At 39.8% G+C, this 25,424-nt stretch overlaps 8 protein-coding genes across 20 annotated transcripts; 4 read left to right on the top strand and 4 right to left on the bottom strand.

Annotated features, from left to right (window-relative positions):
- The first annotated feature begins 162 nt into the window (after positions 1-162).
- LOC124325973 (homeobox protein B-H2-like) lies at positions 163-6,614 on the top strand. Of its 8 annotated transcripts, none has more exons than XM_046784550.1 (9): positions 163-242; positions 2,232-2,322; positions 2,387-2,687; positions 2,780-3,118; positions 3,187-3,445; positions 3,505-3,870; positions 3,931-4,235; positions 4,297-4,501; positions 4,569-6,614. In XM_046784550.1, exons 2-9 carry the CDS (start codon positions 2,279-2,281, stop codon positions 5,609-5,611), a joined length of 2,862 nt encoding a protein of 953 aa, XP_046640506.1. In that variant the 5' UTR covers positions 163-242; positions 2,232-2,278; the 3' UTR covers positions 5,612-6,614. The 8 variants fall into 8 exon arrangements, with proteins under 8 accessions (XP_046640506.1, XP_046640508.1, XP_046640510.1 ...); XM_046784552.1 differs by having other exon boundaries at positions 168-186; XM_046784554.1 differs by lacking the exon at positions 163-242 and adding an exon at positions 416-772 and having other exon boundaries at positions 2,390-2,687.
- A 420-nt stretch (positions 6,615-7,034) lies between these two features.
- Positions 7,035-13,766, top strand: LOC124325976 (nuclear protein localization protein 4 homolog). The gene is made up of 11 exons (XM_046784557.1): positions 7,035-7,181; positions 7,364-7,444; positions 7,515-7,867; positions 8,090-8,351; positions 8,414-8,523; positions 8,593-8,662; positions 8,732-9,020; positions 9,088-9,248; positions 13,013-13,161; positions 13,221-13,356; positions 13,421-13,766. Exons 1-11 carry the CDS (start codon positions 7,179-7,181, stop codon positions 13,670-13,672), a joined length of 1,866 nt encoding a protein of 621 aa, XP_046640513.1. The 5' UTR covers positions 7,035-7,178; the 3' UTR covers positions 13,673-13,766.
- On the bottom strand, positions 9,318-12,335 carry LOC124325977. 2 transcript variants are annotated; one of them, XM_046784558.1, is made up of 2 exons: positions 12,133-12,335; positions 9,318-11,830 (listed from the first exon to the last, which is right to left on the bottom strand). In XM_046784558.1, the coding sequence occupies exons 1-2, from the start codon at positions 12,318-12,320 to the stop codon at positions 10,255-10,257; spliced, it is 1,764 nt and encodes a 587-aa protein (XP_046640514.1). In that variant the 5' UTR covers positions 12,321-12,335; the 3' UTR covers positions 9,318-10,254. The 2 variants fall into 2 exon arrangements, with proteins under 2 accessions (XP_046640514.1, XP_046640515.1); XM_046784559.1 differs by having other exon boundaries at positions 12,027-12,160.
- Positions 13,767-13,802: 36 nt separating the features above from the next.
- On the bottom strand, positions 13,803-15,004 carry LOC124325979 (rRNA methyltransferase 2, mitochondrial-like). 2 transcript variants are annotated; one of them, XM_046784560.1, is made up of 5 exons: positions 14,695-15,004; positions 14,448-14,587; positions 14,331-14,379; positions 14,149-14,266; positions 13,803-14,077 (listed from the first exon to the last, which is right to left on the bottom strand). In XM_046784560.1, the coding sequence occupies exons 1-5, from the start codon at positions 14,853-14,855 to the stop codon at positions 13,817-13,819; spliced, it is 729 nt and encodes a 242-aa protein (XP_046640516.1). In that variant the 5' UTR covers positions 14,856-15,004; the 3' UTR covers positions 13,803-13,816. The 2 variants fall into 2 exon arrangements, with proteins under 2 accessions (XP_046640516.1, XP_046640517.1); XM_046784561.1 differs by having other exon boundaries at positions 14,448-14,591; positions 14,695-14,854.
- Positions 15,005-15,115: 111 nt separating this feature from the next.
- Positions 15,116-17,758, top strand: LOC124325975 (nuclear pore complex protein Nup85-like). Its single transcript, XM_046784556.1, has 7 exons — positions 15,116-15,238; positions 15,301-15,409; positions 15,467-16,053; positions 16,124-16,246; positions 16,360-16,578; positions 16,706-17,343; positions 17,416-17,758. The coding sequence occupies exons 1-7, from the start codon at positions 15,224-15,226 to the stop codon at positions 17,657-17,659; spliced, it is 1,935 nt and encodes a 644-aa protein (XP_046640512.1). The 5' UTR covers positions 15,116-15,223; the 3' UTR covers positions 17,660-17,758.
- A 446-nt stretch (positions 17,759-18,204) lies between these two features.
- On the bottom strand, positions 18,205-21,869 carry LOC124327844 (DNA ligase 4-like). Of its 2 annotated transcripts, XM_046786863.1 has the most exons (11): positions 21,732-21,869; positions 21,400-21,643; positions 20,805-21,329; positions 20,446-20,734; positions 20,165-20,362; positions 20,056-20,095; positions 19,665-19,948; positions 19,409-19,589; positions 19,122-19,334; positions 18,756-19,027; positions 18,205-18,681 (listed from the first exon to the last, which is right to left on the bottom strand). In XM_046786863.1, the coding sequence occupies exons 2-11, from the start codon at positions 21,546-21,548 to the stop codon at positions 18,295-18,297; spliced, it is 2,538 nt and encodes an 845-aa protein (XP_046642819.1). In that variant the 5' UTR covers positions 21,549-21,643; positions 21,732-21,869; the 3' UTR covers positions 18,205-18,294. The 2 variants fall into 2 exon arrangements, with proteins under 2 accessions (XP_046642819.1, XP_046642818.1); XM_046786862.1 differs by having other exon boundaries at positions 21,400-21,869.
- A 230-nt stretch (positions 21,870-22,099) lies between these two features.
- Positions 22,100-23,452, top strand: LOC124327845 (protein phosphatase inhibitor 2-like). 2 transcript variants are annotated; one of them, XM_046786864.1, is made up of 6 exons: positions 22,100-22,197; positions 22,303-22,394; positions 22,475-22,654; positions 22,713-22,810; positions 22,872-23,051; positions 23,105-23,452. In XM_046786864.1, the coding sequence occupies exons 2-6, from the start codon at positions 22,312-22,314 to the stop codon at positions 23,152-23,154; spliced, it is 591 nt and encodes a 196-aa protein (XP_046642820.1). In that variant the 5' UTR covers positions 22,100-22,197; positions 22,303-22,311; the 3' UTR covers positions 23,155-23,452. The 2 variants fall into 2 exon arrangements, with proteins under 2 accessions (XP_046642820.1, XP_046642821.1); XM_046786865.1 differs by lacking the exon at positions 22,100-22,197 and having other exon boundaries at positions 22,215-22,394; positions 23,117-23,452.
- A 61-nt stretch (positions 23,453-23,513) lies between these two features.
- Positions 23,514-24,807, bottom strand: LOC124327846. Of its 2 annotated transcripts, none has more exons than XM_046786868.1 (4): positions 24,729-24,807; positions 24,156-24,408; positions 23,859-24,075; positions 23,514-23,795 (listed from the first exon to the last, which is right to left on the bottom strand). In XM_046786868.1, exons 2-4 carry the CDS (start codon positions 24,403-24,405, stop codon positions 23,693-23,695), a joined length of 570 nt encoding a protein of 189 aa, XP_046642824.1. In that variant the 5' UTR covers positions 24,406-24,408; positions 24,729-24,807; the 3' UTR covers positions 23,514-23,692. The 2 variants fall into 2 exon arrangements, with proteins under 2 accessions (XP_046642824.1, XP_046642822.1); XM_046786866.1 differs by lacking the exon at positions 24,729-24,807 and adding an exon at positions 24,614-24,720.
- Between the last annotated feature and the right edge of the window lie 617 nt (positions 24,808-25,424).

The following is a 25,424-nucleotide window of genomic DNA, read 5'->3' as shown; positions in this document are numbered from 1 at the left end:
TGTATTATTTATTTTTAACTGCAATCCATTTAAACTGGATTGTATGTACGGAAAGGAAATGTGTCAAAAAGGAGTTGCGAGGCCTTGCCGGGAGATGGGAGACATCGGCTTATCGGAGATGCGAGTTTCTTGTCACTAGTAATTTCCAGCCTAACCTTTTTACTCCCGCTGCTGCTACAGCTCAAGGTATATTGCAACTGGATGCCTTAAACCGATCTTAAATTCTGATTAATCAACATGAGGTAAAACCCTATTTCTGTTGGGCGGGTTATACTATTTAACCAACAAAAGCTTTCAAAAGGCTCTAAGCATTACGCCGAAATATTTCTAAAAATGCAACCTCTCCTCCTCCCCACCCCCTGAATTTTGTTAGAAGGGAAAAGATTGGAGGGTGGGGGGGGCTTCATTTCAAGCCTTCTCGTTCTAACGTTCACCACCAGTCGTATTTGTTGGTCGAATCTTGAAATTTTCCATCCATTTTTCAATCACAATCTATGGTGTGTCACTCACATTGATTTTCTTCAAAGTGAACGTCAAGTTCAACTCAAGTGTTTACCGACGGGCAACGAAAAACTTATTTCATTTGTGACGGTGTAAATTTGACAGTGGTATCATGTTTGTGTCGTCGTCGTCGTCGAATGGCGAGCATCCGATCAGATAGTGTTGTTTGGATTCCGTCATATTGTTTTTTCGATTGCAATTAACAATAGCGTTGATTACCAAAATATAGCATCCAATTACTCAAAACTATTTCGATAGACATCATCTTCAGGTAAATGTTGGTGGCAGTCATTTTCCCGTATTTCTGGCATTAACGGCGATTTAAAAATTAAAAAAGAATACTTTAGTACGAGGTGTACTACTAGAAAAAGTCGTAGCAGCTGAAAACTCTTTGGCTTTTCTCCTCCCCCCCCCCTCCTCCCTCCCATCCCCCTCCTGTGAGTCGGTGTGGCAGTGAGAGACTCTTGACAGCCATCTTGGATCGGTTTTTTTTTCGCTCGCTGGCGCTGGCTATGTTGTATGCTTTAGTCCGTCGTCGTTTTTGGTCGCCGTTTCGTGCCACTCGTTACTTTTGCTCGTGTGTTGGCTTTTAAATTGTCGCAAAACAACGTTGAAAACGCAGTTTTGAGCAACCTTATCTCTCTCTGATTGACTATTGATCACGTTCAACCATTTTGTGTCAAGTGAATTTTTACCACTAGTTTAAACCGGTTATTTTCCCTTTTGAACAACTTGTGGTGGTGGTGAAGAAAAAAAAGGAAAGGCAGTTTGTGTCTCATATTCAGTCCATGTTTCGTTGTTGGATGTGAAAGAATTATCGCAGTTAACCGGGGGAAGAAATAATCATAGATTGCCATGTTTCCAATGGTCGCCACTCAACGTCAGTTTTGAACTCTGCAAGAGAGAGAGAGAGAGAGAGTTGTGTGGATATTTTGGACTCGTCGATATCGAAAATGTAAGTTTCCAACGTTGGTGAACCGATGGATATTGTTTCAAGACTTTTAATTAGTGTTATGCGTGGGTCGCCGACCTGGAACTTCTCCTTGGTTACAAAAAGAAAAGAAGGAAAAAAAAAGAGGCATAAAGAGCTGCTCTCCTCTGCGCGTTGTGGATTGGGAACCAACCCATCGTTTGGTGGGTGGAATCAGTAGGGTTGGGAGGAGGAGGAAAGTAACGACTATGAGAAGGGGAAAGATGGAGGAAAAGAGGGTGGTGCAGGGAGGGTGGGTATAGAAGGTATAGTCTTTATGGATATGGGGAGGCTGGGAGATTGGGAGGTGGGGTGGCCGGTCAGCCGCCGGTGTGTAAGTTCGACATCTCCCAACCCCCCTACCACCACCCACCCACCGCCTTCCTCCCGGACGGTGAAAAGCTCGTTTTGCGTTTACCACCCACTTTACTTCCCACTGCCTCCCCCCCCTTCTTCTTTCTGCCTCCCGTTCATTAGTAGTGCCTCGATATGTATAGTGCATCTCCTTCCGCCCTACTTCCCCCCTTTCTCCACGTCAAACCGTCCTGGGTTTCATTTCATTGACACGTTTCCATCATCCCGGCCGCAAGTGACGTTGGGCAATTCGTGATTCGGGAAACAAGGGACTACTACCCTTGTCTTTCACGCCATCTTGGTCTCGGTGCGCTCCATTCGTTCGTGACCCCCTTTCCCCCCCATACAACTTGTTTGTGGATGTGTTTAGATTACTTATTCTTCTCTTTTGCTTTTTTAATTGCAGAAAAACAAGTCTAGCGTGATAAAAACAAAACAAAACAAGCAAAAACCATGGAAGCAGAAGAAGATTCACCGGTTGTCGACCTTTCCGTCAGGTAATTTTTTTTATTATTATGAAATGCAAATGGACAAAATGGCCATAACTGCTGATTATCATAGTAGGAAACCGGCAGAGGCGATGAATCAACACCGTGAACAACAGCCGTTCAAGTTTGATTTGGCTGACCTCCCCCAGGACTTGTCCGTCCATCGCAGCCATTTCAGCGCTCTGGCTGGTATCAATCCAACACCTGCTCACGGAGGGGCTGGATTCAGTGGCAACGGTAACGGCGTTGGCCGCAGCGCTTTGAGTCCTCTACCTGTTCAGGCTCATATGCAATCCCCTTTCATTCCACTTCACCATCGATCTGGAGGAGTCACGCCGACTAGTAAAAATCCCTGGCCAAAAGATGAAATTCAGGTTAGACAAATCTCAATTGGTCTCCCGTCAAAACAGCGTCAAGACAACACGACAACGTATGCTCATTTCTCTTTATTTCTTTTATCTTCTAGGTAACGCGAATCGAAAAGCCTAAAGAGCGTGACGCCAATAAGGAAATGGATCGGCCGATCAAAGATGAAATTGAAGTGGTTCACCTGAAGGATGGATCGCGTTCATCGAACCGGCGGTCGTTCCGCCCACTCTCGATACGCCCGGATAACAACCAAGTTGTCTACACGATTAAAAACTCTGAAGAAGGACGCGTCAACGGCTACAGCAATGGTTACGGCAGTGCCAGCGATATGGAAATCAACGATGAACTACCCGATGATGAAGCGGATGATCTAAGTGATGATGCCCAGGGTGAAAATCTGGAAGATTTACCCATGCCTCCCTCTCCGGTTAGAAAGGTAAACATTTCTTTTCTTTTTTTCTAGTGTTGGATCATTCATCTTTCATGTCGGTTTGTTATTTGCAGGAAATGACCGAGACGGAACGGTTAGAGAATCAACTACTTATACAAAGGCTGCAAGCCGAGTTGAGGACAGAAGAGATGCGATTGGTACTGCTCAAAAAGATTCGACAAACTCAGCTTTTAGCTGCCCAACAACAACAACAACAGCAACAACAACAACAGCAGCAGCAACAACAGCTCCACCACCAGCAGCAGCAGCAGCAGCAACAACAACAACAGGCAAATTTGACAGTTGCCTCAAACTCTCACGACGTCAAAACAGGTTTTTTCGCTCTCAATAATCATTTTGCCTGCTGGATCTGTAACGTTGTTTTTTAAAAGGACCACCAGCTACCAGTACGAAGCAGCCTCATCCTGCCCACTTATCGATTTCGTCACCTCAGCAGCAGCAGCAGCAGCAACAACAACAGCAGCAGCAGCAGCTTCATCACCACCATGGGGGACAGCACGTGAAATCGAGCAGTAAAAACAACAACAACCACATGAGCTCGTCGCCGTCTTCCCGAAATAGTTCAAACTCGCAAAATTCATCACGCCATTCGACCAATGTTGCCAACATGGCCATGAATTTACTTCATCAACAACAGCAACAGGGACATCGCAATTCCAATAGTAACGTTTTATCGCCGCTAATGCAGCATCAGCAACTTCAGCAACACCAGCAACAACTGCTGAGAGGATCGGCTGGTAAATCACTTAGTAAAATTTAATTAAAGTTACCAATTCTTAATGTGCATTCTTCAATAGGACTTTTGGCGCACAGCAGAGCACCTATTACGACACCCCCGAATGTAGTAATGGGACTAGCTATCGGCTCTGGTGCTCCATCGCCTTCGTCTCCAAGCATCCAGGGGCATGACAAACGCGACCACATGCGAACAAGCACCTCGTCGCCCAATGTTGCCCAGTCTGGCTCGTCCAGCACGCTCGGTCTCCATCATCACACAAGTGCTTCTAGCTCCCGGCAAGTTGAAGATCCTCAGACAGCTGCCCAAAGACAAGCAGCCGCCAAATTAGCTTTAAGGAAGCAATTGGAGAAAACTTTACTTCAGGTATTTCATTTCTTGGCCATGCCTTAATTAAGTCAAAATTAAATTCACGTTGTATTGACAGATCCCACCACCTAAACCTCCTCCACCTGAAATGCATTTCATCCCCAACCCGAACAATACCGAATTCATCTACTTGTTGGGCTTGGAGGCCGTCGTCGATCGACTAACTCAGGGTGCAGACCATCCAACTCCGCCCATCCCGTTCATCTGCTCCCAGTGCGGCACAGACTTTTCGTCGCTGTGGAAATGGGACAAAGCCGCAACACGTAAGGCTAATTGATTGTTTGTCATACGACCGACCGAGTGATGGCTAATGGATTTCTTGTTTAATAGTAGAGAAACCAGCAGTGATGTGTGATCAGTGTGTGACCAACAACGTCAAAAAGGCCCTGAAAGCGGAGCACACGAACCGACTGAAGACGGCTTTCGTGCGAGCTTTGCAGCAGGAGCAGGAAATCGAACAACGTCTGGCGCAAGGTGGCAACATCAGTCCGCCTATTCCTCCACATCATCCGATGCCAGCTCCGTCCCACGCCAGCGCCAGCGTCCATTCCAAAGCGTATGACTCGCTACCGGCCTCTACTCAAATTATCCCCTTCTCCACAAAGTCCATCAACAGTGGAACGCCAGCTCCCGCTCACAGCCCATTAGTCGGATCACACTCGGCCGTGAGCTTGAGCATAGCCGTTGGCAAGGATCGAATGGAGCGAGAGCGCGACAGAGAGCGCGAGAGGGAGCGTGAAAGGGAACGAGAAATTCGTGAACATCGTGAAAGGGAACGCGAGAGAGAAAGGGATCGCGAAAGGGAAAGAGAACGGGAGCGTGAACGAAACGAGAACCGCGAACGTGAAAAGGAGAGACAGGCGAACGCAGCGGCGGCCGCTGCTGCCGCCGCCGCCGCATCGGCCAGCTTCGATTTCTCGAAAATGCCCGACCCGACCAAGCTCTTTGGTCATCAAATGTCTGCAATGCAAAATGCTCTGCAAGCCCAGCTGCTGAGAGGCATGGGATTGCCTTCGGGATCGGCCTCCATGTCGAGTCACGCTCACAACCCTCTCATGAATCCCTTCTCTTCGCTGCTGTACCCTTATCAGCTGGCCATGGCCGCTTCGGCTGCTCAAGCAGCAGCTCAGGGCAGAGGCAATAGCGGCGGTGGTGGATCCGGAGGAGCTGGAGGCAGCGGAAACAGCAGTCGAGACAATAGCGCCGCTGCCTTTACCGCCGCCAGTTTGGCCGAACTGCAGCGGCAATATCTGCTGGACATGCTCCCACACCTGCCCAACATGGCCGCTGCCGCCGCCAGCAGTGCCGGCTCCCGCTCGTCACAGGGCCAAAGCCAGGGTCATGGCGATGGTCGTCAAAATTGGAAATCTTGAGCAAGTAGACGTCCCCCTCAAAATGTGTCTTTGTGTTGTCAACTCCGCTCTGATGGGCATTTGCATCCGCCGGCAGCAGCTGACTTGCCTGAGCCAAGACGTTCTTTTTTTTTTCTTTATTATTAATAATTATTTTCAATATTTCTTGCGGTTTCGTTATGAATATTCACCCCCCATTTCTCTGTTGACTTTCGATTTAATAAGCGAACTGGTTCCATGCGTATGTCAAATCACTAACGATTAACTAAAAACAAAAAGGGAGGCTGTTCGAGATCTCACGATCGTCTTTGCTTCATTCAGTTTAGTGAACCAGTAAGAAATTTTGTCTCGATTTTCCATCGTGGTTCATCACACTCCAGGCAGGGTACGACTGTCGTTACGTGCGCCCTGATTTGCCTTATGAACTCAAGCTAAAAAGACACCCAACAACCACGACAAATCCATATTTGATATAGGACAAATGCAGCGATGTTATCTTTTGTTTCTTATTATTAGAGAGGTAGCAAAGCGTAGAACTGCAGTGACACAGAAGGGACTCATCAGCACATATTCTCTGTGATGGGCCGGATGCTGGAACGCTCAAATGTTGCATGTGGAATATTATGACATATAACCCTCCCCCCCTCCTCCTGAAAGGCAAATTTGGCCATGTACTGCTTTTCATCCTCTATACTGTTGTTTAGATGCACTAACTCGTGATTTTTTCAAAACTTCATCTGGCGAGTGCGCCTTCTCTTGTTGCAGATCTGATCATCAGCACAACCCTACCCTCCTGACATGAATTTTTCCCCCCACCCCGTTTTCCTATAATTTCCATGTGTCTTTACTTCCCTCTTGTTTCTCGTGATCTATTAAACTTACGTCAAGACAACGGACATGACTGTCTCATTTGGCATGGTGATGAAAATGCGGGATTGCACGGCTGACATTCTGGTATCCTCGAGTGTATGTGTGTTTGTATCTGTCTTGAGAGAAGTGAACAAGAAACGTGTTTCCCAATCGTTTTACTTATCTTGAATCAAGTCTTTATATAATTAATCGGATACCTATACATAGCTAGTTATCAGTATACAAAGTAATCCTTCAAGTGGGTAGTGTGATGAAGTATAAATCTGCGAGATATAAACTTTCTATTAGCTTTAGTTTAATTGCGTACTCAAATTTCTGAATTATTTGGTTCGTTTTATTTTATCACTTCTATTTCTTCGAGTTTCCGTAGACTTCAACCAATGTTATAAGGTGCCTAATATATAATAAACAAAGAACATTTTGTTTAATTTGAAATGATTTTAAATGTAAATAAAACTTGATTAACGAAAGATTGCAATTTTTGAAAATTCTTTTTTATTTTATTTTATTTCAAAATTGTGAAATTTCTTTCGCCATCTAGCGTTCGTATACAACGATGTTTCACATAACAGAACGTATCGAGTACTCAAAGTTGACTGAAAGTTGATTTGATCGAGTAAACGAAAACATCCGCTGCGGTCTTTTGTCGTTAAATCTTCTGGACAATCAACCTGAACTTATCGGTCCGCAGTTACCAAATTATATAAAAAAACTGAAGATGGTATACGTTTGTTATTTGTTATCAATATCACATTTTTTTGGAATGCTCATAAATTTTGCTTTATCTTGAAACGTTCGTTTTTATTGTTGCCTATTGTCTTTACATTGGACGTTTTCATACGTGATATGATGAAATTTTTCAAAATATAGAACCATATTAATTGCAACAAATATTTCCTATAGATGTTGAGAGTTCAATCTCCAGAAGGTACTCGGCGTGTGGATGTTGACAATGTCACCGTAACCAGGGAACTGTTTGAAAAGGTATAGAAGAATTGACCCCATAATTAATACAATGCAAAACCCACAAATAATTTTGTAATTTTTTTCTTAGGTCCTCAATACCTTTGGAAATATAGGTTATTCTTTTGCCTTGTACTGCAAACGTGATAAATCTCAAGAAATTGTTTCATCGAATGCAAAGACTATTGCTAGTTATGGGCTTCAGCATGGTGATATGATATACTTGTCACCTATTGCTGGTGCAGTTCAGCACAGTGAACAGGATGCTTCTGTGCTTAAAGTAAAAAATGGAGTGAGCACTGCTTCATCGACAACCTTCCTTCCATCAACTAGTAGCATGCATGGATCCAAAATACCTATTCGATCTAATGTAGAGGAAGATCAAGTTGATGTAATTCTACAGAAAATGGATGGAACTGTCAAGAGAAAACGTGATCCCAAAAAGTGAGTTTTTACAGTGCACGTATTGGACTAATATTGTAATCAGTTGTGTTCTAATTTTATTTGAAAGCTTCCTTAGAATAAGCAATAGTCTAATATAATGTAATCTAAATTATGTAGAGACATTGTGGCTAATATGTAAGGATTATAGTAAAAAGCGGTGTATTATAAAATAACCGATATTCATCCGACATGAAAAATAACAGCATTTATTTTTAATGATAGTTGTCTCCATGGAGAAAATTCGTCTTGCATTCATTGTCTACCATTGGAACCATACGACGCTTCGTACCTAAAGGAGCTGAACGTCAAACATATGTCGTTTCACGCTTACTTACGGAAACTGTCTAGTGGGTTAGACGGAGGAAAATATGCTAATTTGGATAACATAAGTTGTCGGATTAAACCTGGTTGCACTGGTCATCCGCCATGGCCCAAAGGTGTGTGCTCTAAATGCCAACCGAAAGCCATTACTCTGAACAGTCAAGTAATATTCCATTTGCTGCTCCAACATGTAAACCATATTAATCTTTGTTTCAAATCCTACAGGCTTACAGACACGTTGACAACGTTGTCTTTGAAAATCCAAACCTAGTCGAACAATTTCTTCATTACTGGCGTGTAACCGGACGACAGCGAATCGGACTCCTCTATGGAAGGTAAAAATGAAATTCGAAGTTGATCAATTTATTTCTCCAAAATCAAACTAAAATGTTCAATTCTACCAGATTTGACATTCATTTGGATGTGCCACTTGGAATCAAAGGAATAGTCGCAGCAATTTATGAGCCTCCACAGGTACGTCTTAAAGTATTCACATCCGAAACATGTAGAGAATGTAATCTGATGGAATGGATTAATTTTTAGGAATCGACACGTGATTCTGTTCGCTTGCTGCTTCCGGACAACCGGCAATCTGTTGTCGACCGTGTGGCTGCCAAGCTTGGACTTCAGTGTATTGGATGGATTTTTACCGACTTGGTGGCAGAAGATGTGTCCAAAGGAACTGTTCGCCATTTCCGCAATGCAGAAACGCACTTTCTCTCTGCGCAAGAATGCATCATGGCTGGCCATTTCCAGTCACTTCATCCGAACCCATGCCGCTTGTCGTCTGATGGCTACTTTGGCTCTAAATTCGTCACTGTTTGTGTTACCGGTAAACATTTGCTAAAAATTTAATTCAAACTAATCGGAAACTTACAACGGACATAATCTGTTTGCAGGTGACTCGCAGAATCAGGTGCACATGGAAGGTTATCAGGTTTCCAATCAATGCCAAGCCTTAGTTCGAGATGAGTGCTTAGTGCCTACCAAAGACGCTCCAGAGTTAGCATACGCCCGCCAGTCTACAGCCGAAAAGTACATCCCAGATGTTTACTATAAGGTCAGTGCTTTTAATTATTATTATTTTATTTTTTTAGTATTTATCCGAAAAGAATGCGAGCAAAAGGAGTAGGGTCGACAGCGATCGTTACGTGTATTTCAGCGTTCAGGTTTCCCTTTCAAATTCCACTGTGGATGGAGTGTTTTTTTTTTTCTTTTTTACTCTTTAGTTTACAGGTATTAGAAGAATTAGGAAGGAGCTAGAGAAAGTTTTAGTCCGTAACAACCACGATAAACTCGAGACATTAATAAATTCCGATACGCCGAAAAAGAGGGAAGGGGTAAAGGTAACAAGCCGAGGAAGGTGCGACATAAGCGAAAACCAAAAGGCACTCCGTATTTTTCCCGACACATACGCGCACACGCACACACTGACAGACTAGACATGTCGACGTGTTGTAACAACCTAAAAAATTCGTTGGACAAAAAAAAAGTAGCATATTTTTTTTTTTTGTTGCCTTCCACACGATGTTAATAAAGACTAAATGAAATATTTTTTTTTTCAACGTTTACGCCAAAAACACAAAACGTAGGCACCATAACACAACGGTGGAGGGGGGCGGGAGCTAAAGATTGGTAGAGGAGGAAAAAAAAAGTGGGACAATTTTTCAAATGCTTGATCCGAACTTCACGAATGGGGGCGACGAAATGTAGCGGAAATAGAAGGAGGGTAATAATAACTAAATCGACGACAGAAAAAAAAAGAAGTACGACAAAGAAATAACAACAATTCTTGCTATTTACCAAACAACATGTGGCAGTATTGAAACTGGGCGATGCAATAATTTGTATCGGTCGTCAAAAGAAAAGGGTCAGATGTAGAGCCAAGTTGTTACATTTCACTACGTGAAAAAAAAACTCGTTGCTTTCGAAGGGTTAGGAGAAAAATATTAGGTTCTTTCGGGTGCATCCCGATGCCTCTTGCATTTTTTTCTTTTTTGTTGTTGTTGTTGTTTTTTTTTGAGAAGAAAAGCAGCAAACACAGAAAAGTCGCGAAACGTTGTCTTCTAACTGAGCAATCCACAATTGGCCACGGTGATGAGTTTGCGAGGGAAGCCTTGATGATCGCCCAGAAAAGAAACGCGTTCCACCAATTCCAATCCGTGGATGACGTGGCCAAAGACACCAGTGAAGAAGGGCATGTCTCGAAGTAGAATACGGAATTGGGATCCCACTAGCCCTTGGCTGTGATGCTTTTTTTGCGTTCGTCTCATGCCGATCGCCGCTCGAATGCAGGGCAGCTTGCTGTCGTCGGGCATGAAGAAGGGTTCTTCCGCGTAGATGGATCGTCCCCCACGCCCGGAATTGCATTCAAAGTCACCGGCGATGCACGACTCTCCTCCCCAACATTGGAAAACTTGACATCCCTTGTAGCCAAATCCTTTCTCACCCATGCAAAGCGATGCGAAATTCTTGGCCATCTTGGGCGCCACATCTGGTCGGGTTTCCAATACTACGCGGCCTTCAACGATTCCGTCGACTTCCAAATCTAGGAAAAAACGAGGGAAAGACGAGTGCAGAGGAGAACTAGGGGAGAGGACGCTGGCCATCGAGTTGCTCTTGTTGGGGGAAGTCGAAGTCAGTAGAGAGCTGGCCAAAAGTTGTTTCGTGTACAGCCGAGCGTTGCAGACGTTGGCCAAAAGGGCCACAGGATCGGGTTGGGTGGGTGGAGACTGCAGCAGTTCCATAGTAGACGGACCACGATTGCCAGAGTATCGTAAGTTTTGAACCGCCTGACGGAACGTATGCAAGTCTAGTACTTGGTTGCTGGAACCAATGACACGATTCAAAGTCAGCTGCATGGCCAGTTGTTGTTGCTTGGTCTGAAGGCGAATCCGTTCCGATTGTAGAGATCTGAGCATTTCAGCTGCCTCGTCAGGGCCTGAAAGTCCAGCCAGTTGAAAAGTAACTTTGTTTAGCAGAAACTGGGTAGTGTCTTCTTCGTTCAAGCCATTGGACACAGCAGAACTGCTCTGTTTGTTGAGACTGCTCAGTTCTTCTCGCATGAGGTTTTCCAAGCTAGTGCAGGCTTCCATCACTAAACAGAGAAATTCTCTGTGGCTCCCAGTCAAAAGTTTGTTGTCGCTGTGAATCTTCTTAACCGCTTGAACTTCCACTTGGAGCTGAGACAGGAGGAGGCTTTGAGCTTCATTCAAAGGCCCGGTCCTGTGTCCTGTCAGCATCGAGTGTTGCTGACTGGTACAGATCAGACATGCAGGAGTCATGCATGTGTAGCACCAGTAGAGGCAGGCGGAGTGATGCAAGGGGCATTCTGATGCATCACCAATAGATTTTGGTAGAAAGACTTCTGGTGATGAGTGCAGAGAAGAGTTGACGGGGCTAGCCATTGAGGTGGGTATAGACTGGTAGTTCCCCAGCTGTACCATTGAAAAATTAGTAGCCATCTCATTTAAATCCAGGATCAAATCATCTTTGTATTGGAGATTGTGGATGCAGTTTAAGCAGATCTTTTCTGCGCTTGTCCAGTCGAATTCCAGTACGTTGTTGCACGTCGGGCATGCATCATTGAGAGGCGTGGTCAAATCTGCCTGAGTCTCCATTTCTCTACAAGAGATTTTGTATCTAAAACAATACAAAAGAAAGCACTTGAATTAGTAAACGTGAGCAGTGAGAAGATTGGTTAGTGCAGCGTGGCGCATGGAGGCATATCGGTTGGAAGGAAAATGGCAGCAACACGCAACAGCGGGACAACCGCGTGATACGTCTGCTGCCGAATTCCTGTCAATAATTCCAGTCTCTAAGAATAGCAAGTGTATACTTTTTGATCAAAATATTTTCTCGGCTTAACACCCGTCTGTTATGAATCGTTAGATATTTTCTAGCTTAAAGGGAAATTAGGAAAAAACGATAGAATTTGTGCCTACTTTTGCACGTGCGTCACGTGGCTTATCAAGCCGGCTCGTGTGGAGAACTGTGGGGAAGGGCGATCCGAGCCAGTTTCTCTCCACTCCACTAAAAGAGCCACAACGTGGTGTACGTTCATGAGCACTCTACCGGCCACGATGTCGGTCCCGCAGTCGCATGCGCCCCTACCGGCAGCACGCTCAAACATATTTCTTTTTGATAATATTATATTTTTAACGATATTATCATTATATTACTATATATTCTTTTATCTGCTACTTGAGTAATCTTCTTTTGTTATGAAGTTAACCAATAACATTTGTGTTTTTATTAAAATCTTCTTTAAAATCTTCGACATACGTGGAACTGTAGTGCTGCAAACTTGAAAGCGAACGTCGCTCATTTGTAAGACAGTTTGATGAAAACTTATTGGGGGTAGGACTGGAAAAATATGCTTTGACTTCTCGAGTAATTGTCTGGGTTGTGATCAGTTTATTTTAAATCATATTAGCCAAATTGTTGTAAAATCCTTCACGAAATGAGTGCCCTTAGTGGGCAGGCCTTGTTTTTAGTCTGCCTTGGCTTACTGGCTTCGCTGTGATTGGTTTAGACCATATTTCCGTATGGACAGCGTGGCAAATGCGCTGTCGCCGTTTCAACAATTCAGTTTTCGTTCATTTCTCCAACACGCGGGATTTGCGATGCGTGTAAAAAAAAAAAGATCAATATTTAAAAATAAATCGAAGTAAAATTATATCATGTTGCAATTTAAAAAAATGGATCTCACAATTTATGAACATTTAGCAATCTGTTTAAGTAAATTATAATTAAAATTTGTTTCCATTAATTCGGATTTTTATTTTAATGTCTGAAAATGATTTTGAATTTTTTTAATAACAGGAAAAGGATTCATATGGAAATGAAGTGACTCGAGATGCTCGTCCCCTTCCAGTTGAATATTTGTTGGTCGATGTTCCCGTCTCTACTCCGTTGGAACCCATATTTACTTTTTCAGTCGGCTCACGTAAACCGTTTCCCATTGAAAATCGGTATTAACATTTATTAAAACTATATTGTTCTTCAATTCAAAACTTTTAAAATTTTCTAGTCTTATCGATGGTCATCTTCAAGATTTGTCAGCTTTGGATTCTTACTTGAAACAAAATCGTCAGAATTTTCTCGAAGCCGCGTCAGATTTCCATTTTCTGATATACGTCGCTACAATGGATATGCTTCCACTCATGGCAAGTTTTTTGTATTGCTATTATTTTGATTTTGTTTTACTTATTCATTTTACAAAACCAACAGGAAAGTATGGATCCAATATTAGAAGCTGTTCGTTCGAAAAATGCGGAGGCTGCAAATCAATGGGCATCTGGTGAACAATGGAGCACTGTCCGTCAGCTCCTGGCTCACGCTGATCAAATGTCGACACCAGGGCAACCGATGGAAGAAGGTGCTACCGGAGATGCCGCTGGCAAATCCTGGACCTGTCTTCACTGCACTTTCATCAATATGCCTAATTTATCTTCGTGTGAGATTTGCAATTTGCCACACTAAATTTAAAAATTGTCACCGGCCAATCAAACTGTTAAAAGTGTGCTTAGAGTCAGTGATGTAACTAAGGTGAATTGAATACATGGATGAAGCAAAATTTCAGTAGACTTCAATGTGAATAAAGCAAAGTAAGTAGTTAAATAATTACTATGTATTTTTCTTGAAATTACTAGCTAGTATAAACATTTCAGCTGAATCCTGTCTACTACTAGGTGGTTTCACAACTTTGACTTGAGAATAGTGTAATGCAATCTCATTCTCCAGTTGTTTAATTCTTCCTCCTGCCCACAATTTTATCAATAGCGTAGCTCCATCCATAGAGATTTGTTGCGCGTAACGCAGTACTGAATATGCTAATTCTAATATCCTATCTTGATCCAAATCTCGTATACCCGATGCTGCAGGAGCCTAAATTTAATTAGCAAATATTAATTGAAATAACTTAAGGTAAAAAAAAACTGATATAAAATCAGCCCTACCATATCACTTAGGACTGCATTAGCAAGTTGCCCACCAAGTATTTCTGTTATTCTGGTCTGGGACAAACTTTTTGTGAAATCTAATGGAGCCAAGATTACAGCTCCTTCAATTGGGTACCTGAAAGAATAAAATTGAATAATGTTAGTGAACTAAGGGTACCAAAACTTTGCAGCCCTTTTACATTGGTTGAAGATCAACTGCTACATGCTTTCCTTTAAGCTGAGAAGACACTGCATGAAATCCATAAACATTCTAGTGTCATTTTAATTAGGCTAAATAGTTAAACAATTCAATCTACCTTTTCCTGTTGCATTAATTCGTTTTACACATACTTGTGTCCAAGCACCAGGTGCAGCGCCACATTCCACAACCACATCTCCAGGTTTAAGGAATTTGTGTTTGTCATCAATTTCAATCAATTTAAAGGCACTTCTAGCTCTTTCTTGGTTAATAAGAAGTAGTAAATATTAGACAACAATTAAACTGAAGCTATAGCCTGTTAATTGAAAATATTGAAATCATAATTTTTATTTGAAAATTACTACCTATAATTTTCCATTTTGGCTTTAAGAACATACTCGTCATTCATTTGCCGAGTTAGCCATTCTTGAGAACTTTTACTGCGGCCCTTTAGCCGATCGGGCACTTTTTTAAAGCATGTTGAAGACGAACAAAACTGTCTTACTGAACAAACGGCAATGTTCATAGCAAAAACTTAGTTGAAACGGATATTTTAATATGGATCAAATAAATTCTTCAGGTGAAAAGCGATAAACAACTTGAAAGTATTAATGAAACAGCATCTATAACATCACCTAATAAGATCAAGTAGACTATGATATTTTGTCAACAAACAAGCAGCCACGAAAATTGAAATTTCCGCTATCGACATTCGGCAGCACAGGTCATAGTTACCGCCGTAACCATGGCCATTGCAGTATGGTGTAAAACCGAAGCAGCAGACGACAGATTAGAAATATTTCAAAAAAGTGCTCGTTACGAGTTCTGACTGTTATCCTTCTGAATCCTACACACAATTACGATTTGTGACGTGATTTTCACGCATTTTACAGAATGCTTGAACCTATTGTAATAATAACTTCGAATTGTTCATGGTATACATATTTGTAACCAAACTTTCTTTGTTTTAGGGAATACAAGATCCTCTATTTGCATACAACAAAGATGTTGGGCATTCTTGGGGTTATGGTAACAGCTTGGCTGTATTTCCAACAGAATTTTCCAAGTCGATCACCTCTGGTAAGTTCTTTCTGGAAGTTAGCCAAAAAACTCCTACTAAGTTGTTCTCAATGACAGGTCCAGTTAGTCCCCAGACTTGTAAGAAGAAGCTTTATACAATTTCTTGGGAGCGAACCTTGTACAATCCTTTTGTTCGCAAGCTGGTCAATGAATCCTGTGGAGCATTTACTTCTTTACAAATTAAGGCTGGCACAGATGGCCAAATCAGCTCATCTGAGTTAATTAAATCCAGTCATCAGTATCGTTGTATAATGAATGCATGCATTGAAGATTTGAACCAAGCAGCAGATCTTGCTAACAGTGTTGAATCTAATCAAGCACTTCAAGAAATGAGTGAAATATTTTACAAAGCTGAGTTGGTGTGGAATTTGTGTGAAATTCTGTATCTTGAGAACCCACTTGGAATTCTGCCACACCTATTAGAATGGATTCGTATTCATTTTCCAAATGCAGTAGAAGAAACTGGTACAGTTTTAGCATCACCAAATCCTGGACTCCATGAAAGCTATTGGAAAGCTCTCTATGGACTAGTGTTTCAGTTACGCTTAGAAAGTGCTACCAAACTGTTAAGAATTCATCCTGATTTCCAGAGTGAAGCTTTTCAGAGTGCATATGAGTTGCTGAAGAAAATGCCAGTCTTTAGTGTAAGAAAGTTCTTGTAATTTAGATAGATTAACAATTTTTCTATCTCCTAAGTATTTCTGTTCTATTTAGGCCAACTCAACTGTTTCTGCTCCAGAGTTTACCTTCAGATGGAATCATTGGAAAGAAGAATGTGAGTCTCGCACTCAAGCTGGAGATTTCTTCGAATCAAAAGATTTAGAACTTCTAATGGAGGTATATAATGTTTTATATATAATGATCTCTTAATTCCCATTTTTATTTTCATTAGTTTATGTTGTATGTCTTTTGTCTAACTTACATAAACTTTCTATTTACTTACGATAAAGATACTATGTGGCAAAGAAGAAGCATTTGAAAAAGTTGGCGATCATTTCGAAACTTGGTATCAACGAATGATTACTCAGTTAACGTTCACGCAACCCACAATTGGAACGTTATCTTTGGGAGATGAAGCCGAACAGTTTTTTGCTTCCTTAATCGGATTAGATGATTTGACGTCACTAGATGCAACACTTTTGGCCGTTCTTCGTCGCGACACGCGTAAAGTGAGTATCGCTGTTATGAATGGATAAGAGTTTTAAGCAAGTTTGATAAGAGTTCATGCAAGTATCAAGACACTACCAACATAATTAACTGGAAACGTTTTATATCTGTTCAAATTTGTTGTCACAGGTGATTGGAGAAATGCAAGGAGTATTGGATAATTCTTGGTTTACGGCACATCTCGCTGATTTATTGTATCACGCCGGAGCACTTCAGTCGTTCGAAGACATTAACTCACTACAGCTGAGAGAAACTTTGCTTCGTGACTACTCGATTTGCTTATTTAGCCACCAATCCTTGTGGTCGGTTGGTGTTCTCTATCTTGACCATTGCCCTAATGTTGGTTCTGCGACTCTGGAACACTTGCTCACTCGACTTCCGTGCCAGTCGGAAATGAAGGCAACCAAAATAATTTCACTTGCCGAGCGAAGAAAACTAACATCAGTGGTAACTTCCGTCTGTCGTGTAATGGGTCGACGGGCCTTGGCCAATGGACGACTTGGTGCGGCAGTAGCTTGGGCTGTTAAAGCGCAAGACGCTCCTCTTGCTACCTATGCCGCCGATGCTGTTCTGAAGAGTTACCTTCAAGATTCAGATTTTACTTCGACGGACTTGCTAGACTCACTGGGTGCTGGACTTCTTGCCAGCGATCGATTGGCTTTCCTTGGGAAATATCGCGAGTTTCATCGTCTTTACAATTCGAACGATTTTCATTCAGCAGCTGGCCTTTTGATCTCTTTAATCTCATCACGGATTGCACCGAAATAGTAAGTAGCCTAACCACTAACCATGTTATCATAATTGCAGCTGCCTAATAATTATTGAAATTTCGTTTTCAGCTTTTGGACCGTTTTGCTCATGGACGCACTACCATTATTAGAAACAAATCCGCCAGTTTTCACTTCAGAACAAACTTACGAATTAATGCAAAGTCTACAGGAGTTGACGTCTTCGTTTCAAGATGATGCTGAAATCAACCCCCATCCAAACTGCCAATTCAATTCTGATAAAACAATGTTAATAACTTTAGCATTAAGTCGAAATTTGGCGAAATGTTTTGTACAACAAACTGTTTGTGATTAATGGGATGAAATTGTCTTTTCCACTTCGAATTTACTGCGTGGTATTAATCCACTTTAAGAGGGAAATTTGAATACATCCATATTGTGTTTCTTCTTTAAATAGTTTTCCAACAAATTTTCTGGCTGTCGTTCGTGTACCAAATTAAATATTTTTTTTGTTTTTTTTTATGACTGGACTTGATAAGGACTGTATAGCACAGTTTCTTTTTTTAATTTCATACCGTGCAAATTGAATTATGTAATTTGAGTGTGGTTAGAGTAAGAAAAAAAAAACAATCACGGAAACGTGAAAGTAACGCAGTAGATTCTGAGCAAAATATTGCTCATGACTGGACCTATATATTAGCAAGTAAAATGAATTGGCGATCGAAACTAAAGGTTGGTAATGCCTCGCGTAGTGATGGACTGATGGCTCGCTTGACGTTGCATACTTTATCGCCAGTTTTATTGATTTATTGTCTAGTTTTAGGCATGACTAAATGCATGACTCATAAAAAACAACACGGATCATATGAGAACCAACAATTTCAAAAAGAAACAAATCTATTAAATAGAAGAAAAAATGTAATGGCATTCCTTGACAAACAATTGACTTGAAACAAAGACAACACAGAAACATGAATGGGATAAGATCGATCAAGGATAATATTGCATTTCATCAACTAATCTTCCTTTATTTATGGAATGTTCGACCCACTCTAATCGGACCAATTTGAACTTGACTTCCCGCTGATGGTTGGTTGTTTTCCAGTCAATCGCGCGGTGAGGATATGAAACCGGATCGCATACTACGTGAGTGACAGATGAGTCCATGCGATTCAAAACTTGGGCACCATAGATACGAAGATCAAAAGAAATTATTTCTAGCTCTCGAGAAATCACTTGACTGTTCGGATCAGATATAGTCTCAAATAAATCGACGTAAACGACGCAAGTTCGAAATATACCATATTTAGGTAGTTGTCCAAATATCTCATACTCCAGATTTGCAATTTCATACATGCTTAATGGCGTTGGATGTTCCTGTAATAAAAAACAAATATTTGTTATAGCGACTATTATAATATCCATGATTAAAATGCCAAACTATATCATACCAAATCTTGGACACGCTGAAGGATTAAAGCAACATCTTCAACTGAAGTAGGTTCTCTCAAGCTATTGCCAAATTTATCATAGTTTTGCATCATTTTTTCCTCCGTGGCTCGGGTGGCGATCATTAAGTCTTCAGGCCGGAAAGGAACAAGACGATCAAAATTTAAGCAACGAAGTAACCATGGTGGACGAACAATATCCCATTTCGGTCTATTCTTGAGACTTTTAACCCGCATATCATCTTTAAAAGCAACGATACAAAACGTTACATGCCCTAATAAGGGGAAAAAATTATTTAAAAAAAGAAAAACAATGAATGAGTTAATTTACTGATGAAATTTGTAAAGGAACATCGAAAAATTACTTACCTGGATTCTGGACAACAGTACCGCCTCCCGAAACTACCTTTCGTTCTAGTTCCTGTTTCGTTAGAGAGTCAGAGCCATTCAAAACGCAAATCTCTTTTTTAGAAAAACAACTGGATGATTTTTTGACATCAGATGTATCTGCTGATTGGAATGGAGCTGCAACGACTGCAGTCAAGCCTGCTAATTTAATCCGTTTGCTAGCAGGTGTATCTTCTATAACCCCAAAATAAATAAATAAATAAAAATAAGGCTGTTGCAAAATGAAAACAATCTCTCCAGTGTAATACCTGTAAAGCTACAGTGTCGAGTGGCAAGCTTCCCTGAAGCATATTTTCTCATTTCGATTACTTCGCTTAGAGTCATACAGGAATCCCAAGCTCGGTCTTCACGAATACGCTGCACTCTCGGAAATCGTAAAGTTATTCCAGCCTTATAAGAATTGCTTAAGACAATTTCCGATGCTTTAATCTGTAGCCGAATAATGAAAATCTTTAGACTTGTTTTTTTTTTCTAAATTGAACGTGTAAAACGAAGAGAATAAACCTCAAGTATTGCTGATGACGACGGATTGATCCATACATCCGGTTTTTCTCTTCCAAAGTGAATCATTGGCGGAGGAGCTTTTTTATCCCACTTTTGCCAATAGGGATCCAGCTTTCCGAGCAAACCCATTAGTTGTTCATCCGAAAATCCCGATCCTACCCTGGCAAACGAATAAAATTCCAATTGGTTCCCTTCAATGGACGGAACAGCCAGGCCAAGCAAAAACATCGAAATCAGATTTCTTCTTCTTCCCTGTCCGTGATAACCACCCAGAATAATCACATCTAAACAATAAAAAAAAAAAAATACATATACAGCATTAGAATAGGAGAAGAAAGAAATTAATTTGCGGAAACGTTATTTTCGTTATTTTTATTTTTTAAGCTCAAACCTAAATGATCCATCATGTCGCCTACATATTCTGGTTTGACCTTGAAAAAAATTTGTGGGTGAAATCAGTTTCAAGAATCTCAAATTTAATATATATATATTTAGTATACTTTCACCCATCCTCCTTTACGTTCATTCGGTTTGTAGATTGAATCTGGACTTTTTAAAACGATTCCTTCTTCCCGTTGATCGATTGCTTCATTGAGCAAGTTTTCCACTTCCGCTTTGGTAGAAACTAGCTTACGGTTGGGAAAATGAAGAACGCTTTCTTTTACCTTTACTGTCGATTCTAAGAATTTCAATCGCTCCTATTGAAATTCAAGATTGATCAATGATTCATTCAATCAATGTTTTATTCAAAGCACAATAAAAGAAAATAATCTAAAAGCACCTTATATGGTAGATTGGATAGGACTTCATCATTCAGTAGAAGAATATCAAAGGCGACGAAACATGGAACTAGTTCTCCTGTAGGAGACATTGACTTGACATCAGTATTTGCACCCTTAGATACGATAAAGGATCCGTTAACATTCCAAGCCACCATCTCTCCATCTAGAATACAACTGGTCACAGATTCGGGAAAACAGTCGTGTAGACGCGGAGTAAAGTTTCCAGTCGAGGGATCAGTTCCATAGCTTGGCGTGTAATCAAATCCACGTCGAGTATAGAAACCGTATCTAATTTAATGGAAAGCTCTAGTGTACATAACTTAATAAGAATTTTATTCTAAATACAAGTAATTTTTACCTTTTTCCTCGTTTATGAATTTGAGTCCTTTCTCCATCTAATTTTGTTTCGACGTAGAACGGCTTGTTGTTCATTTTCGTAAGAATTTTAGATATCGAAAGTCTATCCGCTAACATGGGACGAAATGGATTAAAAAGCGAAATTTCTATTCCAGAAGTTCTATTTAACGGGTCGATCAATGTTGCACAGACTTTCTCAAGGTCATTAGATACATCATACAATTCTTTAGCATCTGGATGATAGGTAGATAGGACAGCCTTTTCACTCATCCCAGTCAATTTAACATTCCTAAGAATTATTCTTATTAGCCACTTTTGTTCTAGAGCAGATAACTTCATCAAAATTGGTTTGAGAATTCTTTCTGTATTTTCTGTTTTTTTTGATGATGTCTTTGACAAATTGTCCAAAAAGAGATTGATGTCAGCAATAGTCCCAGAACTAATACTTGAACCACAACGATCCTTTAGAATGTCATAACAGACATCAGAAAAATCTTTGGCAATTCTTTGGGTTGTCTTGGGAACTCTAATGTAGTAAGAAATACACCATAAATTTTTTATAGAAAAAAATAAAACTATATATTGATCATGCTTACTTGTATTTTAGCAATCTAATCGCATCCACCCCATCCTTTGGAAGACTAAATATGTTTATGTATAATTTTGCTAAAGATGCCTCTTTAATACCATATGCTCCTCTTGAACGATCGAGATGAGGAAGGAGAAGGCACATCACAGAGTACATAGTGAAGTTTGAATCTTTCAAAACAATCTCCCTACATTTGCTTAGAAACTTACTAAGACTCTCCTGTTTGTCACTTCTTTTGCTTGAACTAATTTCTTCACACGCATTGCAAAATTCAGAAAATAACATTATGATTCTATACTCCTATACTACTCCGGAAATATCGAAGAAAATCAAGCATACTTTACGACAGCTTTTCGATTAGAATGTTATCCATTCACTCATTCATCTCATCTGTAATTGTTGTTTTTCAATTTTCATTCACGTATGAAAGGACACTAATAAAGAACGAGAACTGAGATTTCGTTCAAATTTGAAAGGAAACGAAGAAAAGAAAAACAATGACGTTTTAGTGGCGCCACTAACGGATAATTTTGCAACACTATAAAATAAATAAAAATATTGTAAATTTTTAGAAGTGAACAAATTGTTTAATCACCAGCAAGCCATTTGGCATTTTCACAACTTTCAAAGATAACGCAAGTGGAAATTTGATTTTAGAGAGTGCTAATGGTTTTATCAAATCCCTCGTTATTACTCGTCAGCGGCGCTAGCTACTTGCCATTGATTTTTTATTTTAGATGATTCGATGCCTCGGTCTTGATTTTGGGATTTTGGGGCCTACGATACTAGGCCTACCGCCTACTATGTAAGTTACACACTTACACATACATTGTGCCGTAGCAGACGAACCGAACCGCTTGGTCGTTGGTTCCTGACATTGACAGATAATTATTGCTTATTGGCTTGACAGAGAAGGAGTATGGCTGAAAATTTAATGAAAGTTCCAGTGAAAGGAATATTAAAAAATTCTACTAGTTTTGAAGGATCTTCCTCTACTAAAGGGTAAATTAAATTTTTGTATTAATGTACTGAAGAAGTGGATAATTAAATACCGAAAATATCTTATTTGATTACATGTTCAGGTCTGCCAACAGAGGTGCAAAATGGGATGAAATGAATATTTTAGCTACACATCATCCACCTGATAAAGATTATGGTCACATGAAGATTGAAGAGCCAAAAACACCATTTAGTTATCATGGAGAAGATTCTGGGGATGAGGGAGATAATCATGAAATAGATAGTAAACTTCTAACTGAAAGGCAATTATCCTATGTAAAATGTTATAAAATAATTAAGATCTATCATTATCTATTATAGATTGTTGGCTGATAAAGAGAAACTTGAAATTCAAAATGAAACTGTTGTATCTGATGATGAGGGAGAGGAGGAAGATGAAGAAACTCCAAATGATAAAGGTAGCTGCTAGTCAATCAAAATCAAATTTAAGAGTTTTCTGTACATGGTATTTTTTTGTAGCTAAAAGGAGATCTTTTGAACACAAACGTAAATCACATTATAATGAATTCATGGCTGTGAAATTAGCTAGACAGCTTATGCAAAAGGATGAAGAAGAAGTTGAAAACAATGAAGAAGACAGACTACCTGAAAAGGACTCTTGTGTCGAAGTGGAGGAAACTGAAGTTGATGATGTAGAAGGTTTTTGAATGATTTTAATATGAAACAATTGTTTGATTGATTTAAAATTTAAGCTTACAATGCAGGTATGGACATAATTGATCAATCACAGAGTTCCAGTTGAATGCACATGAGAAAAACTGGGGCTACATGATTCATTTGCAGCAATTTTGCCCATCAACCTAATTGAATTTTATTTCTTATTGGTAATTTTGTCAATTTTTTAAAGAATTATCTAAGGATTGTACCAAAAATATTCAGTATTAGGAAGGCTTTGTTTGCTAGAAATCTAGAATACCTTCATACCATCAGTTAAGATTTCACTTAAATGTTTCAGATGCTTCAAGTTCAAATTCAACACATTTGAACCTCATATTTGTTCTAACTTGTGGTTTGTCTTTATTACAATTGAATCTTAATCATTTATTTGTTTAAGTAGTTGAAATATTTTTTTTATGTTGCACATTTGAAGTGTGAAACATATTGGAATAGAGGATTTGATATATTTTACTTTAGTTCTTAAATAACAGTACATAGGTAATGGTTTAATTTGTGTTTTGTACAAAGGGTAATAGTTTTTTTGTGGATACACATTGGGTGTTGTAATGAAACAACAGTAGTTTGTACTCACTTTATATTTTACATACTTTCAATATAGAAAATCAAACACAATCAAATTTGCTGCAATCTTGTCCTTGTATCATGCTTGATTTGGCAGCTTCATAAAAACCCTTCCAAACTTCAGGCACTAGTGGTTCTGCAGCACTGTTTTTATTTAAAGTAATGAATGTTTAATCAAATGTTTAAGAAAACTAAACCAGCACTTACACAACAGCTATATCTCTTCCTTGTACATGTGGTACTAAAGTTCCTGCTAAGCAAGCAGCTTTCAGATCACATCCATCACGTCCTAGTGCAGCTCCTAGAAATACCACACTAGTTGTAAGAAATGAACTTATTTCATCACTCAGATAATTTGTTAATCCAGATGTCAGATTGTCTTTTTGAAGAAGTGTCGGAGCATTAAATGATGTTGAGTTTACATCTAAATAATAATAGGATAATAATAGAATTTAAAATATTTTATTAAAGTAAAAAATTTATTTCTATTTTAGTGTTTCTTACTTTCAGGTAGATTTGTTAGAATTTCAGGTTTAGGAGAAACAACTTCAAACCCATCAAGTTTATCTTTGGCAGGTAACTGAGAACTTTGTGAAACATCCTTATTAGGTGTAGGTGTGTTTGAAGTGGCTTGACTGTCAGTTTCCTTAGTTTCACTTAGTGGCCATCCAAAGAAAGAACTCTGAGGAGATTGATTAGAAGGTGTGCAGATAAAGGAAATGAAAACTAGGCAGGAAACCAAATATCGCCACATGTTCTATGGAAAAACAAAAATGATCATTATCACTCATGCCTTTTTAGTTCCTAAATATCACACATATTATTCTTAAAAAAGCCAATTTTTGAAGAACTTTTTATCCTAATTCATTTCAATTACTAAATAGAACAGAATTCAATGACCAACTGAGCAAATTTCTCTAGTTAAAACAAAAAGTATTATAATATATAACTACGGAAATTACTAATAAGATTTCTTTGAAAGTTGCTTCAAGATGAAGAAATAAACAAAAAGTAATTGAAGTGGGTTGTTAACTAGTAAACGTGTACAACACAACTAGGGTGAAATCGAAAATGTACTTAAATTCATGAACTCTTTCCATCTGGGATCTAGCCAACGGGGTATTTTTCGGGCATAGAAAGACTACACCCTGTTTTGGGGGTAAAGTAAAAGTCGAATCATCGATACGATCATACGATACTCGACATTCAAATTCAAACCAGAAAATCGGGATGGCGATACTAGAAGGCGACAGTAGTACGGCCAACATTTCAGGACGCTTACGCAACATCAAGTAGGCCTATTAACGACACAAGAACGGCCTCATTTTTAGCCAACACTTGGGATTCTTTTTTTTTTAAATATTCGAAAATAAAAAAACAATCTAAAACTTTTTAAGTCTGGTCATTAATGGGAACATATTCACGGCCGACTCTGGAAGAAAATTTTGTTAGTGCCGAATCTAAAATTATGGTAGCTATAGGATTACTGGTACGCGTAGATGAGAGGGCGCGGCAAGAAAACTGGAATCGTAAAAATACTAGTTGGCCTAGTTTAACATGGGGTCTTATGGGACTACCCCCTTTGAAGCCCTACATTTATGTGTTTAAAAAAAATTTTCAACTTGTAACATTTTTGTGTGTAGAATATTTTTTTATGCAAAATTCATGTAATTAATTTTAAGAAAAAAATGCAGAAGAATTTTTTAAAAAATAAAGAAAGTGGCGAAATCGCCGCACCCAAGAAAAAAAGGGGGGGGGGGGGGTGGACTTCCT

Source organism: Daphnia pulicaria, chromosome 2 (genome assembly GCF_021234035.1).
Source record: "Daphnia pulicaria isolate SC F1-1A chromosome 2, SC_F0-13Bv2, whole genome shotgun sequence".
NCBI classification, from domain to species: Eukaryota; Metazoa; Arthropoda; class Branchiopoda; order Diplostraca; family Daphniidae; genus Daphnia; species Daphnia pulicaria.
The sequence above is the reverse complement of the archived record's forward strand: the minus strand, read 5'-3'. Positions and strand labels throughout refer to the sequence as shown.